Genomic DNA, 18,063 nt, shown 5'->3' on the forward strand with positions numbered 1-18,063 from the left:
CTGAGCTGAGTAACATACAAGAAACACAGTAACTAGACAAATGAAACTACAAGTAAGGAATCCTAATCTGTTATATTAGGTGGGAGGTGCTTCACCTAATCTGTTATATTAGGTGGGAGGTGCTTCCTCTAATCTGTTATATTAGGTGGGAGGTGCTTCCTCTAATCTGTTATATTAGGTGGGAGGTGCTTCACCTAATCTGTTATATTAGGTGGGAGGTGCTTCTTGTAATCTGTTATATTAGGTGGGAGGTGCTTCCTCTAATCTGTTATATTAGGTGGGAGGTGCTTCCTCTAATCTGTTATATTAGGTGGGAGGTGCTTCACCTAATCTGTTATATTAGGTGGGAGGTGCTTCCTCTAATCTGTTATATTAGGTGGGAGGTGCTTCCTCTAATCTGTTATATTAGGTGGGAGGTGCTTCACCTAATCTGTTATATTAGGTGGGAGGTGCTTCCTCTAATCTGTTATATTAGGTGGGAGGTGCTTCCTCTAATCTGTTACATTAGGTGGGAGGTGCTTCCTCTAATCTGTTACATTAGGTGGGAGGTGCTTCCTCTAATCTGTTATATTAGGTGGGAGGTGCTTCCTCTAATCTGTTATATTAGGTGGGAGGTGCTTCCTCTAATCTATTATATTAGGTGGGAGGTTCTTTGCCTAATCTGTTATATTAGGTGGGAGGTGCTTCCTCTAATCTGTTATATTAGGTGGGAGGTGCTTCCTCTAATCTGTTATATTAGGTGGGAGGTGCTTCCTCTAATCTGTTATATTAGGTGGGAGGTGCTTCCTCTAATCTGTTATATTAGGGGGGAGGTGCTTCCTCTAATCTGTTACATTAGGTGGGAGGTGCTTCCTCTAATCTGTTACATTAGGTGGGAGGTGCTTCCTCTAATCTGTTATATTAGGTGGGAGGTGCTTCCTCTAATCTGTTATATTAGGTGGGAGGTGCTTCCTGTAATCTGTTATATTAGGTGGGAGGTGCTTCCTCTAATCTGTTATATTAGGTGGGAGGTGCTTCCTCTAATCTGTTATATTAGGTGGGAGGTGCTTCCTCTAATCTGTTATATTAGGTGGGAGGTTCTTTGCCTAATCTGTTATATTAGGTGGGAGGTGCTTCCTCTAATCTGTTATATTAGGTGGGAGGTGCTTCCTCTAATCTGTTATATTAGGTGGGAGGTGCTTCTTCTAATCTGTTATATTAGGGGGGAGGTGCTTCCTCTAATCTGTTACATTAGGTGGGAGGTGCTTCCTCTAATCTGTTATATTAGGTGGGAGGTTCTTTGCCTAATCTGTTATATTAGGTGGGAGGTGCTTTGCCTAAACCAGTGGTTCGCAAACTTTTTTTTAAATCACAATGTTCTATGCATGGGTCTTCAAACTGTGGCCCTCCAGATGTTGTGAAACTACAAATCCCAGCATGCCTTGCCACAGTTTTAACACTCCCTTATAGCAAAACTGTGGCAAGGCATGCTGGGATTTGTAGTTTCACAACATCTGGAGGGCCACAGTTTGAAGACCCATGCTCTATAGTATCAGAATTTTTTACAGCACCTCTAGAATAAAAGTCTCCTATTGCACAATTCAGAAAAACTTATTGTATGACGGAAACTACAAGCGCCGGTTTTGCCTATTACATTGACCATAAATAATTTAAATTTGCCATGGGCCACTAACCCAGGATACCCCTCCAAGTGCTCTGAGGCACTCCATGGTGCCAGGACAACCAGTTTGGGAACATCACCCTTGGAGTAAGGGAGTATCACACCTGAGTGTACATCACACCTGGAGTATGGGAGCATCACACCTGAGTGTACATCACATCTGACATCACACCTTAGTGTACACAGCCAGGAGCCAGCACCGCGGCAATAGCGGAATGCTCACTATAAGCAGGCACCAATGACTAGTGTTGGGGAGCACTCACCTAATGTGGAGCCACCAAACGTAGATTCCATGGTATAGCTGTTCCTGATGCCATGCCTCCACATGACTATCCGGCCTGTGCCTTCTTTACCTTTCTGTACTTTAAACTTGCAGCCCTTGAAATAGAACTGAATAGAATGTGCGCATTAATGATCACATCGGTTTCATAGAGCTAAATACTAGATAAAGAATACAGAGCAGCGATACACGCACTACATGTAATAGGACAGACCAGCGAACGTCCAGCTACAGAAAAATAAGACCACTACGATACCATTCCCTTTATGTAGTCCCATTTACTGTATTCTTCCTGATAATATATAGACTGCACCAGGTTATTCTACTGTGATCTAGGATCGCGGTACCTTGTCTGGGGCGTTCTTGCTCAGCATCAGAGGGAAGATCCTCTCGTGTAGCTTGGTCTCAGGCTGGCACTTACTGTTGCAGCCATACATAAAGACGTTGTTTTTGCGACTGTGCCCGTGAAAGTCACAGTAGAGAAGAACCTCACGTTCCGCAGAAATCCTGTTGGGTGGAAGACACAGCACTGGTCACCTACACTGCAGGTTAAAATAATATGCAGCATGCCTATATACTGTGTGGAGCATGTCTATATACTGTGTGGAGCATGCCTATATTCTGTGTGCGAGCATGCCTATAGTCTGTGTGCGAGCATGCCTATATTCTGTGTGCGAGCATGCCTATAAACTGTGTGGAGCATGCCTATATTCTGTGTGGAGCATGCCTATATTCTGTGTGCGAGCATGCCTATATTCTGTGCGCGAACATGCCTATATTCTGTGCGCGAGCATGCCTATATTCTGTGTGGAGCATGCCTATATTCTGTGTGCGAGCATTCCTAAATTCTGTGTGCGAGCATGCCTATATTCTGTGTGGAGCATGCCTATATTCTGTGTGCGAGCATTCCTATATTCTGTGTGCGAGCATGCCTATATTCTGTGTGCGAGCATGCCTATATTCTGTGTGCGAGCATGCCTATATTCTGTGTGCGAGCATGCCTATATTCTGTGTGGAGCATGCCTATATTCTGTGTGCGAGCATGCCTATATTCTGTGTGGAGCATGCCTATATTCTGTGTGCGAGCATTCCTATACTCTGTGTGCGAGCATTCCTATATTCTGTGTGCTAGCATGCCTATATTCTGTGTGCGAGCATGCCTATATTCTGTGTGCGAGCATGCCTATATTCTGTGTGCGAGCATGCCTATATTCTGTGTGGAGCATGCCTATATTCTGTGTGCGAGCATGCCTATATTCTGTGTGCGAGCATGCCTATATTCTGTGTGCGAGCATGCCTATATTCTGTGTGGAGCATGCCTATATTCTGTGTGCGAGCATGCCTATATTCTGTGTGCGAGCATGCCTATATTCTGTGTGCGAGCATGCCTATATTCTGTGGAGCATGCCTATATTCCGTGTGAAGCATACCTATATTCTGTGTGCGAGCATGCCTATATTCTGTGTGGAGCATGCCTATATTCTGTGTGCGAGCATGCCTATACTCTGTGTGGAGCATGCCTATATTCTGTGTGGAGCATGCCTATATTCCGTGTGAAGCATACCTATATTCTGTGTGGAGCATGCCTATATTCCGTGTGGAGCATGCATATATTCTGTGTGGAGCATTCCTATATTCTGTGTGCGAGCATGCCTATATTCTGTGGAGCATGCCTATATTCCGTGTGAAGCATACCTATATTCTGTGTGCGAGCATGCCTATATTCCGTGTGAAGCATACCTATATTCTGTGTGCGAGCATGCCTATACTCTGTGTGGAGCATGCCTATATTCTGTGTGGAGCATGCCTATATTCCGTGTGAAGCATACCTATATTCTGTGTGGAGCATGCCTATATTCCGTGTGGAGCATGCATATATTCTGTGTGGAGCATTCCTATATTCTGTGTGCGAGCATGCCTATATTCTGTGGAGCATGCCTATATTCCGTGTGAAGCATACCTATATTCTGTGTGGAGCATGCCTATATTCCGTGTGGAGCATGCATATATTCTGTGTGGAGCATTCCTATATTCTGTGTGCGAGCATGCCTATATTCTGTGGAGCATGCCTATATTCCGTGTGAAGCATACCTATATTCTGTGTGGAGCATGCCTATATTCCGTGTGGAGCATGCCTATATTCTGTGTGGAGCATGCCTATATTCTGTGTGGAGCATACCTATATTCTGTGTGGAGCATGCCTATATTCCGTGTGGAGCATGCCTATATTCCGTGTGGAGCATGCCTATATTCTGTGTGGAGCATACCTATATTCTGTGTGGAGCATGCCTATATTCCGTGTGGAGCATGCCTATATTCCGTGTGGAGCATGCCTATATTCTGTGTGGAGCATGCCTATATTCTGTGTGGAGCATACCTATATTCTGTGTGGAGCATGCCTATATTCCGTGTGGAGCATGCCTATATTCTGTGTGGAGCATGCCTATATTCTGTGTGAAGCATGCCTATATTCTGTGTGGAGCATGCCTATATTCTGTGTGGAGCATACCTATATTCTGTGTGGAGCATGCCTATATTCCGTGTGGAGCATGCCTATATTCTGTGTGGAGCATGCCTATATTCTGTGTGAAGCATGCCTATATTCTGTGTGAAGCATGCCTATATTCTGTGTGGAGCATGCCTATATTCCGTGTGGAGCATGCCTATATTCCGTGTGAAGCATACCTATATTCCGTGTGGAGCATACCTATATTCTGTGTGGAGCATGCCTATATTCCGTGTGGAGCATGCCTATATTCTGTGTGGAGCATGCCTATATTCTGTGTGGAGCATGCCTATATTCTGTGTGGAGCATGCCTATATTCTGTGTGGAGCATACCTATATTCCGTGTGGAGCATGCCTATATTCCGTGTGGAGCATGCCTATATTCCGTGTGGAGCATGCCTATATTCCGTGTGAAGCATGCCTATATTCCGTGTGGAGCATGCCTATATTCTGTGTGGAGCATGCCTATATTCCGTGTGGAGCATGCCTATATTCCGTGTGAAGCATGCCTATATTCTGTGTGGAGCATGCCTATATTCCGTGTGGAGCATGCCTATATTCCGTGTGGAGCATGCCTATATTCTGTGTGGAGCATACCTATATTCTGTGTGGAGCATGCCTATATTCTGTGTGGAGCATGCCTATATTCCGTGTGGAGCATGCCTATATTCCGTGTGGAGCATGCCTATATTCTGTGTGGAGCATGCCTATATTCTGTGTGGAGCATACCTATATTCTGTGTGGAGCATGCCTATATTCCGTGTGGAGCATGCCTATATTCTGTGTGGAGCATGCCTATATTCTGTGTGGAGCATGCCTATATTCTGTGTGGAGCATGCCTATATTCCGTGTGGAGCATGCCTATATTCCGTGTGGAGCATGCCTATATTCCGTGTGGAGCATGCCTATATTCTGTGTGGAGCATGCCTATATTCTGTGTGGAGCATGCCTATATTCCGTGTGCGAGCAGAGTTGTATCTGCATACTGAATGCTATACTACAGTGTTTTCCTACAAACACAGTAACATTCCATTTCATTTGCAGATACAGGCGCATTGAAATACTCAATTTAGGGCCTGATTCAGATTTGCTCTGTAAACTGAACATCGCAGCTTACCGAGCGCCTGAGACACCGCCCACCAAACTGACTTTTAGTAGCGTGTGCCTGGATGAAGACAGAGCGGGTTGAGGGCATCAGCTGCCCATCCCTGCCAGACATTGGCCCACCCGCGAACCCATGGGAATGGCCAGCATTTTCATGGGGACACCCATAGAACGCTGGGCGAACCCCATTCCAGCCGTGATTCTTGCATACAGCTTGGTGACTACGCAAGTCACCGAAGCCATTCACATAGGTGGGATGCACATGTGCATAATAGACCGTGCACATGCGCAGTCCCCAAAACAGCAGCCGCTGAGTAAGTCCTGGACATTGCGGTGCTTGGGATCCGTGGTGACTAATGGTAAAATCCATCGATAATAAGTGTGTAACGAGTGGCTTTGGACATATTCGCGGGGCTGCGCTGGCTGTACACATCTATTCGCACAGCGTGCCCATTAATACGCAAGGCAGGAGTTCACTATAGAGGGTCGGACGCTGCTAATTCACTGCCATGCGATCAGGATTGAATCAGGCCCACTGTACCTTACTTCTAACCACAGCCTGTTTCGGACCTTAGGCCCACCTCCTATTGGAAGACAGTTCTGATTTTGATGGACTTACCCTCCAGAGGCAAAGACCTAGAACATGTGATGTGGTTACTGCGGCACGGTGCTGAACACATACTAGTCTAATAACATACATGTAGGAAGTGTCCCATATGTGACCACACTCAGCACATTCTCACCTTTTAATCATTGCCCGCGTGTACCAAATACAGGGGAAGGAGTCTTTCAGTATGCTCCTGTAGTTCCTGTTCAGGTCTCTCCCCGACAGGGAGCAGCGGTAGTTCCCAACAATCACCCCATCAGGGTTTAGCATGGGCACCACCTTAAAAATAAATGTGTCCCTCAGTAGCTGGGCGTCGGCAGAGTCGCTGAGGAGAAAGTCCAGGAAGCCCTTCATCATCCATGATCCGTTGGTCTCTCCCGGGTGCACTCTTGCAGTCACCACCACAACCTTCTTACTGACCGCCGATGCAGGGTTCACGGATGGGGAAGTGACTGTCAGCAAGTAGACAGTGTTACCGGCCAAACTCCTGCACAGGGCCCGGAGCTTGCAGTACTGGGAGCAGGCGGGGTCATGGGTCCACCTCTGGAGGTCCCTGTGCAGGTCAGAGTATGTGTATGGATAGCAATGGGCAAAGTAACAGGTGTCGTTGTCGTGCGGGAACTCAAAGGTCCATGTCAGGCGGTACAGAGTGCCACCGTCCTGAGATCGGGAGCTCCGATAATACTTGATGTCTTTCCCTTCCCTTCTCCATCCTTCTCCCCTGAGTGAGGCATCGTGCTCAGAGTACATCAGAGGCTTCATACCCGTATTGTAGAGGCTGTTGCTCTTCATCAGGTTAGTGATAGTGAAACGGTACGGAACCAACTTCTTGGTGTTCTTCACCTGGAAGTAGAACCACTGAGTATGCTTGCTGGTGTACAGGTCGGTACGCAAGGTCAGCTCATATTCATACATCCCCCTGGATAGAGAATACTAACCGTCAGTAACAATACAAGTATAGTGACAATAGCTACAGTCTAGTGACAATAATGACAGCATTAGGGGCCTAACTATGGAAGGCAATGAAGTCATCTGCCACTGGGCTCCTGCTCCCAATGGGGCACCTCTCCTGCCCTGCAAGGTTGAATTAGGTCATTGAAAGCTGTCTGTATTGCTTCTGTGTCTTACTTCCCCTCCTAGTAGGACCATAGACATCACACTCGCTTTATTTTAAACATAACAAATCCCTTCGCATCCACTCACCATTGAAGGATTTTGACACCATGCGCAGTCTGTGCGTAGCCCAGGACTTACTTGGCGGCTGAGATAGAATCAGGCTCCAGAGCTGACGTCACACACCTTCCCCTGAAACCCTTTGGGACACCTGCGTTTTCCCTGGCACTAACCATTAACCATCGGGATGCCACCACCAAAGGCCAGCCGTCTGTCTATCAACTTGTGTACGGCCAGAGAAAAATAAAGATGCTGGATATTTTTCACAAGAAGGGCCTGCGCATGCGCGATATGATTTGTGCGCATGCCCAGTCAATTGATAATCGGACGTCCTGCGAGTTCACAGAGTAGCGACGAGATCTAGCCAGCAGGGGGCGTGCATTCACCAGGGTGGCGCGGCAGCATTCTCATTCTTGATTTAATGGCCAGAGGAATTAAAAGGTTCCCAGGGCCGGTGCAAGAACCCCCGCCCCAGGCAAATCCCCCCCCTGCCCGCCTCCCGTGGTACTACCTGTTTGTATTGCTCACCTGCTCCCTGCTCCTGCACCCTGCTGCCATCCTTGCCAACTTTCTATGGCACCTGCTCTCCTTGGCGGCTCAGTACCGCCCTCCAGTGGCCGGCGCCCTAGGCAAATGCCTAAAGCTGCCTAGTGGTGGCGCCGGTCCTGAAGGTTCCCATTATATGGACAATTTCTGTTCCAAATTCATTTACTCATTAAAGAAACTCTGTAAGTACCTGGTGCTGTAGGGACAGGGGAGAAGCACAGGGATTTACATGTATGATGACGGCTTAGAACGACTTACACTTTCACAGCTTTTTGGAGATTCCCACTTTCAAATCGTGATTCGAACTGCAAGTCGTTGTTATTCTTCCCATCCAACATTGTATAGGGCATACTACTGAGACAGCGGCGCCCACCAGTCCGGGAACCAGTGAAGCAGGACCCCTTGTAAGCTGCAACCACAATATCTCATATTTACTATCAGGGTCATCAATTGGGTTTAAAGAAACTTTTTCTACGACAAAACCGCAAAACAAGCGGGGGTTTATTTACTAAGTGAGGGGTTTTAAATGTGAAGATGTTGTCCATAGCAACCAGATTATTGCTATTATCTTCTGCAACGGGCAATGAATAAGTAGAATCAGAGAGATTTTGAGGCTGGAACACAGTTTAAAATTAAAATAGGGAAGCCACACCACCTGTCACCAACTGCCATTCCAAACTGACTCACTGGCAGCTGGTGTTTCTCCCCTATTTGAATTTTGAACTGGGCTGTAGCCCCTCCTCCGGAGCGTCACTAGTCTCATCCAATCAGTGTCCAGGCTATCCGTAATACATTACTCCTTTCAGTATTAGATCACACAGTCTGCCCACCCTACAATACAATCCGCAGCAATGACCCTTATTACGTTGCATTACCTGGGCTGTAGCCCCTCCTCTGGAGCGTCACTGGTCTCATCCAATCAGTGTCCAGGCTATCCGTACTACATTACTCCTTTCAGCATTAGATCACACAGTCTGCCCACCCTACAATACAATCCGCAGCAATGACCCCTATTACGTTGCGTTACCTGGGCTGATTTCATATACCAATTTTCCCTCTCCTTCTGTTACAACTTGTGGCATTGGTTCCTTCCCTGTATGTCTGTAGAATACCTCAGGATAGGACGGCTCCCATTCTATGTGATCATGAAACAAATAAACAAACAATACACAACTTGTTATAGAAATATAAGAATATATATTAAAATACAAATCTACTTATGACGAGTGTGGAAACCATTGGATCAGCCATTACTCTAACACATTTAATGTGTCCCATGATTAAAGACCCTTGGACCTTCATCGTATGCTATCCCTTTGATGAGACTGACACACAACTGAAGTCGCCTCCCTCATTCCCGCGTGGTGGCTAATTGATTTTGGTCCAGGGAATGATCTCCACTCTGTATATCTTCCCTCAGGTCCTACATATTTCACACATGCAAAGACATAACTTCCCACCTACACAATAAGTAGCACAAGGCCGTGGTCTCCTTGGCTACACAAACATACCCAACCACCAGATCCCATAGATTTATTAACCAACCCAACTCCAGGGATCCACCCCAATTCTGCAGGCTTGTAGCTGTGGAACTACACATCCCAGCATGCCTTGCCACAGTTTAGCTTTAAAAACATTCAAACAGTGGAATTGCAGCCGATGGGCACATGCTAAAATGTGTAGTGCCCATCCGCTGCAATTCCACCGGTTTCCTAACCCTGCAGTGCTGTATTAGAACAGTAGAACACTGATTATAATTAGAGATGTGCAGGCTCTGATTTTCTCTGATTTACTCTGATTTCAAAGCAGGATCTTATTGGCTATCAACAACTGTCATGTGATTTGGGATAGCCAATAAGATCCTGCTTTGAAATCAGAGTAAATCAGAACCTGCCCATCTCTAATTATAATGGATGGTTGTCCCAACAATGACACCAGAAACAATATATATAGCTGTAATGTATGTCCACCTACATACATATTATTCCGATAACCATTGGTCCTAATTACTGTAGCACATGGGGCTGTTGAGTTCCCAGAACCACCCCTGAGGAAAGAGACTGGGGATATTACTGAGCCCCAAAATAACCCAATTCCATTAGAATTGCAACATATTGGCCCTGCCCCCCTCCCGATAGAGTGGTGAATCTCGGAATTTTGCCGCAAGGGGCGGGGCTTTTTATTATCATGCCCAAATATGCAGCTGTCTTTATGTAAATACTTAATTAGCATTGTGTTAAATAATGGCTTCTAATTGTGACATCCCATGTCATCACCTGCCCAGTATAGGGAGATGAGAGCAGTCAGAGGACCCAGCAACTATCACATGCCGCGTTGTCTCCTTGTCCGTACTGTGCCTGTTGCTGGGTGAAACACCACCATAATAACCACCTGGTTCGTACTTACCAATGTGACTGATCTCTTCAGCAGTGACTTCACATTCTGTCGGCCAGCGAGGGGGTCTCAAGAGGTTGCTTTTTATGGATGTGGAGAACAAATCTCTGGGTTCGCTGAGACGTGGGATGATCTGGCCCTTTTGGTTATCAAACAGAATCTGCCTGGTTTTAAACACTGCACTCTCCTGCAACAGAGAGTCTTGTGGAGGGGAAGAAATAAGCGTGTTATTTCAGAAGAGCCCAGCGAGCACATGTATGAGTTAGAACATCTACAAGGCATCTACAAGGAGTGGTCTTGTTCTAGACAATGTCCCTTTCGCTGGTCTCCTGCCCTACTGATTTTCTGAAGCCAAGAGCCTCGAGGAGCGGTGTTAAACTGCAGCTCACAGATCGGAAGGACTCAAAATGGCCTCTTCTCTTCATTAAACTAATGTTTTTACTTGGCTCTGTTAGAAGAGAACTAGTTGGGTTTGAGCCTCCTGAAAGGTGAGGGGCAGCACAATCCTGCTCGCGGTGTTAAATATTGAATGGGATCACAAGGAGGACCGCCCATCGGTTAGCTAAATGATGGCAACAACTTTAGAAAAAAATGAACATGTATCCTAACTCACTGAAACAGGAATAGAAGTAATATAGCTAGGAGTGCAACATGTATCAGAACTCATCACAACAGGAATGAAAGTAATATAGCTAGGAGTTCAACATGTATTCTAACTCATCACAACAGGAATAAAAGTCATATAGCTAGGCGTTGAATATGTATCCTAACTCATCGCAACAGGAATGAAAGTAATATAGCTAGGAGTGCAACATGTATCGTAACTCATTGCAACAGGAATGAAAGTAATATAGCTAGGAGTGCAACATGTATTCTAACTCATCGCAACAGGAAGGAAAGTAATATAGCTAGGAGTGCAACATTTATCATAACTCATCGCAACAGCAATGAAAGTAATATAGCTAGGAGTGCAACATGTATCCTAACTCATCGCAACAGGAAGGAAAGTAATATAGCTGGGAGTTTAACATGTATTCTAACTCATCGCAAAACAGGAATAGAAGTAATATAGCTAGGAGTTCAGCATGTATCTCATCGCAACAGGAATGAAAGTAATATAGCTAGGAGTGCAACATGTATTCTAACTCATCGCAACAGGAATGAAAGAAATATAGCTAGGAGTTGAACATGTATCCTAACTCATCGCAACAGGAATGAAAGTCATATAGCTAGGCATTGAATATGTATCCTAACTCATCGCAACAGGAATGAAAGTAATATAGCTAGGAGTGCAACATGTATTCTAACTCATCGCAACAGGAATGAAAGAAATATAGCTAGGAGTTGAACATGTATCCTAACTCATCGCAACAGGAATGAAAGTCATATAGCTAGGCATTGAATATGTATCCTAACTCATCGCAACAGGAATGAAAGTAATATAGCTAGGAGTGCAACATGTATCGTAACTCATTGCAACAGGAATGAAAGTAATATAGCTAGGAGTGCAACATGTATCCTAACTCATCGCAACAGGAATGAAAGTAATATAGCTAGGAGTTTAACATGTATTCTAACTCATCGCAAAACAGGAATAGAAGTAATATAGCTAGGAGTTCAGCATGTATCTCATCGCAACAGGAATGAAAGTAATATAGCTAGGAGTGCAACATGTATTCCAACTCTTCGCAAATGGAATGAAAGTAATATAGCTAGGAGTTCAACTTGTATCCTAGCTCATCGCAACAGGAATGAAAGTAATATAGCTAGGAGTGCAACATGTATCGTAACTCATTGCAACAGGAATGAAAGTAATATAGCTAGGAGTGCAACATGTATTCTAACTTCGCAACAGGAATGAAAGTAATATAGCTAGGAGTGCAACTAGGGATGGCCATCGACCATCGATGATTAGAAATCATCGATGGTTCATGGCCGATGTCGAATAGTTTTGCCATCGATGGGGGAGAACCAGATGGTTTCCCAACATCGATGTAAAGCTTAAACGAATAGTTTCGTATTTTTTTTTCCCTACAGTGCCGGGACACAGAGCATAGCTCCGCCCCCGACACCCGTGAAGCCCCGCCCCCACATTTTGATTGGCCCACAGGCCACTCAATCAGAGAAAATGGATGACCATCGATATGCAAAAACATTGATGGTCATCCATAGAATGGTTATACACTATCGATGGTCAGTTGCACTTTTGCCATCGATGGCAACCATAGATGGCAAAGGCAACGATGGCCATCCCTAACTGCAACATGTATCATAACTCATTACAACAGGAATGAAAGTCATATAGCTAGGAGTGCAACATGTATCCTAACTCATCGCAACATGAATGAAAGTAATATAGCTAGGAGTGCAACATGTATCCGAACTCATCGCAACAGGAATTAAAGTAATATAGCTAGGAGTGCAACGTATCAGAACTCATCGTAACAGGAATGAAAGTAATATAGCTAGGAGTGCAACATGTATCCTAACTCATCACAACAGGAATGAATGTAATATAGCTAGGAGTGCTACATGTTTCATAACTCATCGCAAAAGCAATAAAAGTAATATCGCTAGGAGTTCAACATGTATCCTACCCTGTCGCAACAGGAATGAAAGTAACATAGTCATAACTCATAAGTTATGACTATGAGTTCAACATGTATCCTACCCTGTCGCAACAGGAATGAAAGTAACAGAGTGCAACATGTTTCATAACTCATCGCAACAGGAATGAAAGTAATATCGCTAGGAGTTCAACAATGTAGTAAGATAACCATAATATGAATACAAATGCCATATAAGAGGGCTTATAGGAACACAGCAGGACTACACAGCTTTACTCTGTGATGAGACGACGTACAAATGAGCTTCTTCTGGTCATCCGCAGAGGACAGCCGGTCTGAATTGCTCTCAGAATCTACGTGTCCCCATCGCCTGTTCCGTCGGGCTGCTTGCAGCAAGATGTCTTCGTCTTTTGCTTTATTCTCTAAAGAAATATAAGCAGGTACAGTACCTCATCATCATTCCACATATCTCCTGGTTTAAAGGGTATCAGGTCGATAGCTCGACACCATATGATCAACATGCACAAGGTCAAAGCTAGCAAAGGGTCGACATGGCCATTGTTGGCTTAGAAAAAGGTGGACATGAATTTCTGGTGTTTATTGTGGGGTGGAGGAGATTTTTCATCCTTTACCATCCACGTGGACTCTGATTGGGGACAGTGAATCTTGCCTGAAGCACGCCGAGCGAAGACAGCCAAATCATCAATGGTTTATGGCCGACGTTGAATACTTTTGCCATCGATGGGGGAGAACCAGACGTTTTTTTTGCTTGTTTTTTTCAAAGTGCCGAGGCACGGAGCATAGCTCCGCCCCCGACACCAGCCCCTGTGTTTTGATTGGCCAATCAGTCAAACACGATGGATGACCATCGATAGGTAAAATTATTGATGGTCATCCATTGCATAGTTTAGCACTATCAATGGCCAGTTGCACTATTGCCATTCCCGGCAACCATCGATGGCAATGGCAACGATGGCCATCTCTGATTCATTGAAAGGGAGGTGATATTGCATTAAGTGGGCGTATCCGGACCATCTGCGGGGCGGGTTGTGGTGGCTGCGTGATGTCACATGCCAGAACATGGCAGCCCTGTGCATGTTCCCTTCTATATCAGCTCCTCCCTGTCTAATATGTTATCACCTTATAACACTAATAATATTAAAATACTGTAATAAACAAAAAACAGAATTGTGATTAGATAGCGGAATATAGAAACCACTGTATTAAATCTGTAAATGTACGATAAAAGCTATATATCAGAACTGCTAATAATCGTGTGTGTGTGTGTCTATAGCTGCACAGAACCTGATCTGTTCCGTGTTCTTCCTGACAGCAAAGTGCAGGCTAATGCTCCCTGTTATCAGCCACAGCGAGGCGGCCAGCAATGTCCTTCAATTACCATAAATGCCTTCACTTCCAGTAAGTCCCTGTAACAATGACATGTACATGTAATGTATGTATGAACGCTGTCAGCAGCTCTTTTACAGATGCTCATGTATAATATATGCTCTGTTGTTATTTCAAGTGGATATGTCATAATGAATGAAGAATCGTTATCCAATTACCGGTAACATTACATGTCACTCACTACTTGTGTCTTACCGCAATACTAGACCACACATTTAGTTATTGTTCTATTTATCTCTCCTGGCACATGTATCCAGGCTCCTACCAGCAATGCGGGATGTCGGGAAGCAAGGGCCGCATAAGGCAGTGATGGCGAACCTTGACACTCCAGCTGTTGTTGGACTACACATCCTGGGATGTGTAGTTGAACAACAGCTGGAGTGTCAAGGTTAGCCATCACTGCCCTAAGGTGTGCCCGGTACAGTGAGAGGGAACACCTGGAAGATGGAACCTGGAGAAGAACCAGGGAAGCCTATTATAGGGACATGAAAGAGCAGGCCTGGAGGTAGCATGTCCGTGGCTGTTAGTTTGGGGTAGGCCCCTCCCACTCCTGGTGTCCTGTATACGGTAATGCTGTGGTCTGTTTGTGCACAGTACAGAACCACCCCTCAATATATCTCCCCCGCAACCACCCTTCCTTTATTAATGTTTTAATTACAGATGATAAAATGGAAATAAATAAATAAATATAGCACCAATCGCTATGGGTTACAGCAGCTTTTGTACATAGCCACCTGTTCCCATAAATGCCCCCCAATATGATCTTATGTACACTTACCTTTAAAATATCCGTAGTACCTGAGGTGATGGCGCATGAAGCTGTCATACGGGTCTCTGGGGACCTGGAAAAGATACAACCTGTCAGATTACTTTGTCCTGTACATTGGAGGTTATTCAGGCCTGATTGCACGGCTGCTACTTGGCAGCCGTGCATTCGCCGCCCCGACAGAGTGAAATCCCACCCCGTGCAAGCCTGTGAAAATTTCTCACCCCCTTGATTAGCTGCAAATCTATTCAAAGCCGTTCCCCATGTAATGATTCCCCAGTGTGTGCAGTCTGCACAGTCCAGGACTTACTCATTGGCTGTGATAGAAACAGGATGTTCGGGTCCGGAGCTGATGTCACATGACTTCCCCCTCACACACCTGGCCACGCCCCTCACCATGTAATGATTCCCCAGTGTGTGCAGTCTGCATAGCCCAGGACTTACTCATTGGCTGTGATAGAAACAGGATGTTCGGGTCCGGAGCTGATGTCACATGACTTCCCCTCACACACCTGGCCACGCCCCTCACCATGTAATGATTCCCCAGTGTGTGCAGTCTGCATAGTCCAGGACTTACTCATTGGCTGTGATAGAAACAGGCTGTTCGGGTCCGGAGCTGATGTCACATGACTTCCCCCTCACACACCTGGCCACGCCCCTCACCATGTAATGATTCCCCAGTGTGTGTAGTCTGCATAGTCCAGGACTTACTCATTGGCTGTGATAGAAACAGGCTGTTCGGGTCCGGAGCTGATGTCACATGACTTCCCCCTCACACACCTGGCCACGCCCCTCACCATGTAATGATTCCCCAGTGTGTGCCGTCTGCATAGTCCAGGACTAACTCATTGGCTGTGATAGAAACAGGCTGTTCGGGTCCGGAGCTGATGTCACATGACTTCCCCCTCACACACCTGGCCACGCCCCTCACCATGTAATGATTCCCCAGTGTGTGCCGTCTGCATAGTCCAGGACTAACTCATTGGCTGTGATAGAAACAGGCTGTTCGGGTCCGGAGCTGATGTCACATGACTTCCCCCTCACACACCTGACCACGCCCCTCACCATGGAATGATTCCCCAGTGTGTGCAGTCTGCATAGTCCAGGACTTACTCAGCGGCTGTGATAGAAACAGGCTGTTCGGGTCCAGAGCTGATGTCACATGACTTCCCCCTCAAACTCCTGGGAACGTTTTTTTCTGACACTAACAGAAAACGGCCGGTTACCAACCCCAAACGCCGGCTTTTTGATGATCAACTTAGCAGCCATGAGATCAGGTCTGAATTAGGCCCATAAACACAATGTACTTAATGTGATGTTTTTCTGAATTTCAAAATAAGAAACTATTGTCCTAGAGGTGACGTAAAATAATTCTAATACTCTAGGGTGCGGTGATTCAAAAAAGTTTGGGAACCAATATTATAGCTTGTAGAAAAAAAAGAATCCAATATATCCTACATATAAATATAACAATGTAATTCAGCAGTCTCTGTGTAATAGGAGACAATATTATACTTTGCCAAGGACCAAGAGCGTTACAAAGTATCCAGTAAGTGTATCTTGTATTTCAGTTGTTATCTCCACTGGGCAGTGATACTAGATACCATGTGTATATATATTACTGGTTATACGCTTGGATTACATTATCTCATGCTTAACAGCTCTGCCAAATAGGCTTTGACTTCTGTAAATACTGCATAACAATGTTACGCTATTTGCAGTTTGCCAACACTGAATAAGAAACAGATTATAGCAGACAATGGAGAAGATTTATTAGACATTAAAATAGTACAAGTGGAGGTGTTGTCCCTAGCAACGAACCAGGTTCAAGCTATCTTTTATCTTGTACATTCTATAATATGTTAGCTCGAATATGACTGGTTGCTAGGCAACACCTCCACTTGTCATCTTCAGGCCTGAGGAGTCTCCCCCAATAACCTGTATATAGGCCCTTATTCTGGTTCACTCGCAAATGGACAAAACTATGCGTTTCTGTACAGGGTAAATACTGGCTGCTTTATTTTTACACTGCAATTTAGATCTCTTTGTAGTAAAACCCCACCCAAATCTAATTATCTCAGCACAAGTTACATCTGCCCCACCTGCAGTGCACATGGTTTTGTCCATTTGAGAAGGAATTTGCCTTTGCCAGTGAACCAGAATAAGGGCCATAATGTGTTCAGGTCTCAACGTGAAAACCAAATGTTCGACCTTTGTGCGGACTAAATGGCAAAGATTAGGCATAATGTGAAGCCACGCCCAATTATCCAGGCTACGCCCCCTTTCTGTGCATGTGTATGGAATTAATGGTTAGGGCTCATTAGTAGCCTTATCCCTTGTTGCATCCTGTTAATTCCTATTAATAACCATCGATATTTTTTATATTATTCTCATCAGCATTTAATAGTCATGATAGACAGACAGATAGATAGATAGATAGATAGATAGATAGATAGACAGACAGACAGACAGATAGATTTACATACCTCTGGTTTGAATTCTGATTGGACAGCGGGGCACATGATGGCGCATTTATCTATTTGAAATCTGAAGAAAGCGAAGAACATAAATGACAAAGAAAAATATATTAATACACATGCACACATATAGTACATACATACATACATAGATTGATACATAAATAGATACATACATACTGCATATATGCACACATATACACCTACAATACATACATACACATGCACACATATAGTACATACATACTTAGATAGATAGATACATACATACATACATACATACTGCATATATGCATACACATACATACATGCATACATACACACATACATACTACATACATACATACATACATACATACATACATACATACATACATACATACTATATGCACACACACATACATACTGTACATACATACATACATAGTAACATACATACTATATGCACACACACATAGATACATACATACATACATACATACATACATACTGTACATACATACATACATACATACATACATACATACATACATACATACATACATACATACATACATAACTACCAGCTGCCGGTGT

General features: G+C 44.7%; 1 protein-coding gene across 3 annotated transcripts in view; it reads right to left on the minus strand.

Moving 5' to 3' along the window:
* AGBL2 (AGBL carboxypeptidase 2) overlaps nucleotides 1-18,063 on the minus strand; it is a 30,660-nt gene that overhangs the window by 12,399 nt on the left and 198 nt on the right. Inside the window, exons 1-10 of one of the 3 annotated variants that reach the window (XM_083164347.1) lie at nucleotides 18,043-18,063; nucleotides 17,497-17,557; nucleotides 15,023-15,086; nucleotides 13,134-13,259; nucleotides 10,283-10,471; nucleotides 8,904-9,011; nucleotides 8,135-8,285; nucleotides 6,294-7,076; nucleotides 2,288-2,447; nucleotides 1,924-2,050 (exon numbers count right to left, since the gene is read on the minus strand). In XM_083164347.1, coding sequence (XP_083020473.1) covers nucleotides 1,924-2,050; nucleotides 2,288-2,447; nucleotides 6,294-7,076; nucleotides 8,135-8,285; nucleotides 8,904-9,011; nucleotides 10,283-10,471; nucleotides 13,134-13,259; nucleotides 15,023-15,086; nucleotides 17,497-17,532 — 1,744 coding nt within the window. In that variant the 5' untranslated portion in view covers nucleotides 17,533-17,557; nucleotides 18,043-18,063. The remainder of the gene's footprint in view (nucleotides 1-1,923; nucleotides 2,051-2,287; nucleotides 2,448-6,293; nucleotides 7,077-8,134; nucleotides 8,286-8,903; nucleotides 9,012-10,282; nucleotides 10,472-13,133; nucleotides 13,260-15,022; nucleotides 15,087-17,496; nucleotides 17,558-18,042) is intronic. The other 2 variants (XM_083164346.1, XM_083164348.1) reach the window with 2 other exon arrangements.

The sequence above is a fragment of the Crinia signifera genome, chromosome 11, assembly GCF_055691185.1.
Source record: "Crinia signifera chromosome 11, ASM5569118v1, whole genome shotgun sequence".
Classification (NCBI taxonomy): Eukaryota; Metazoa; Chordata; class Amphibia; order Anura; family Myobatrachidae; genus Crinia; species Crinia signifera.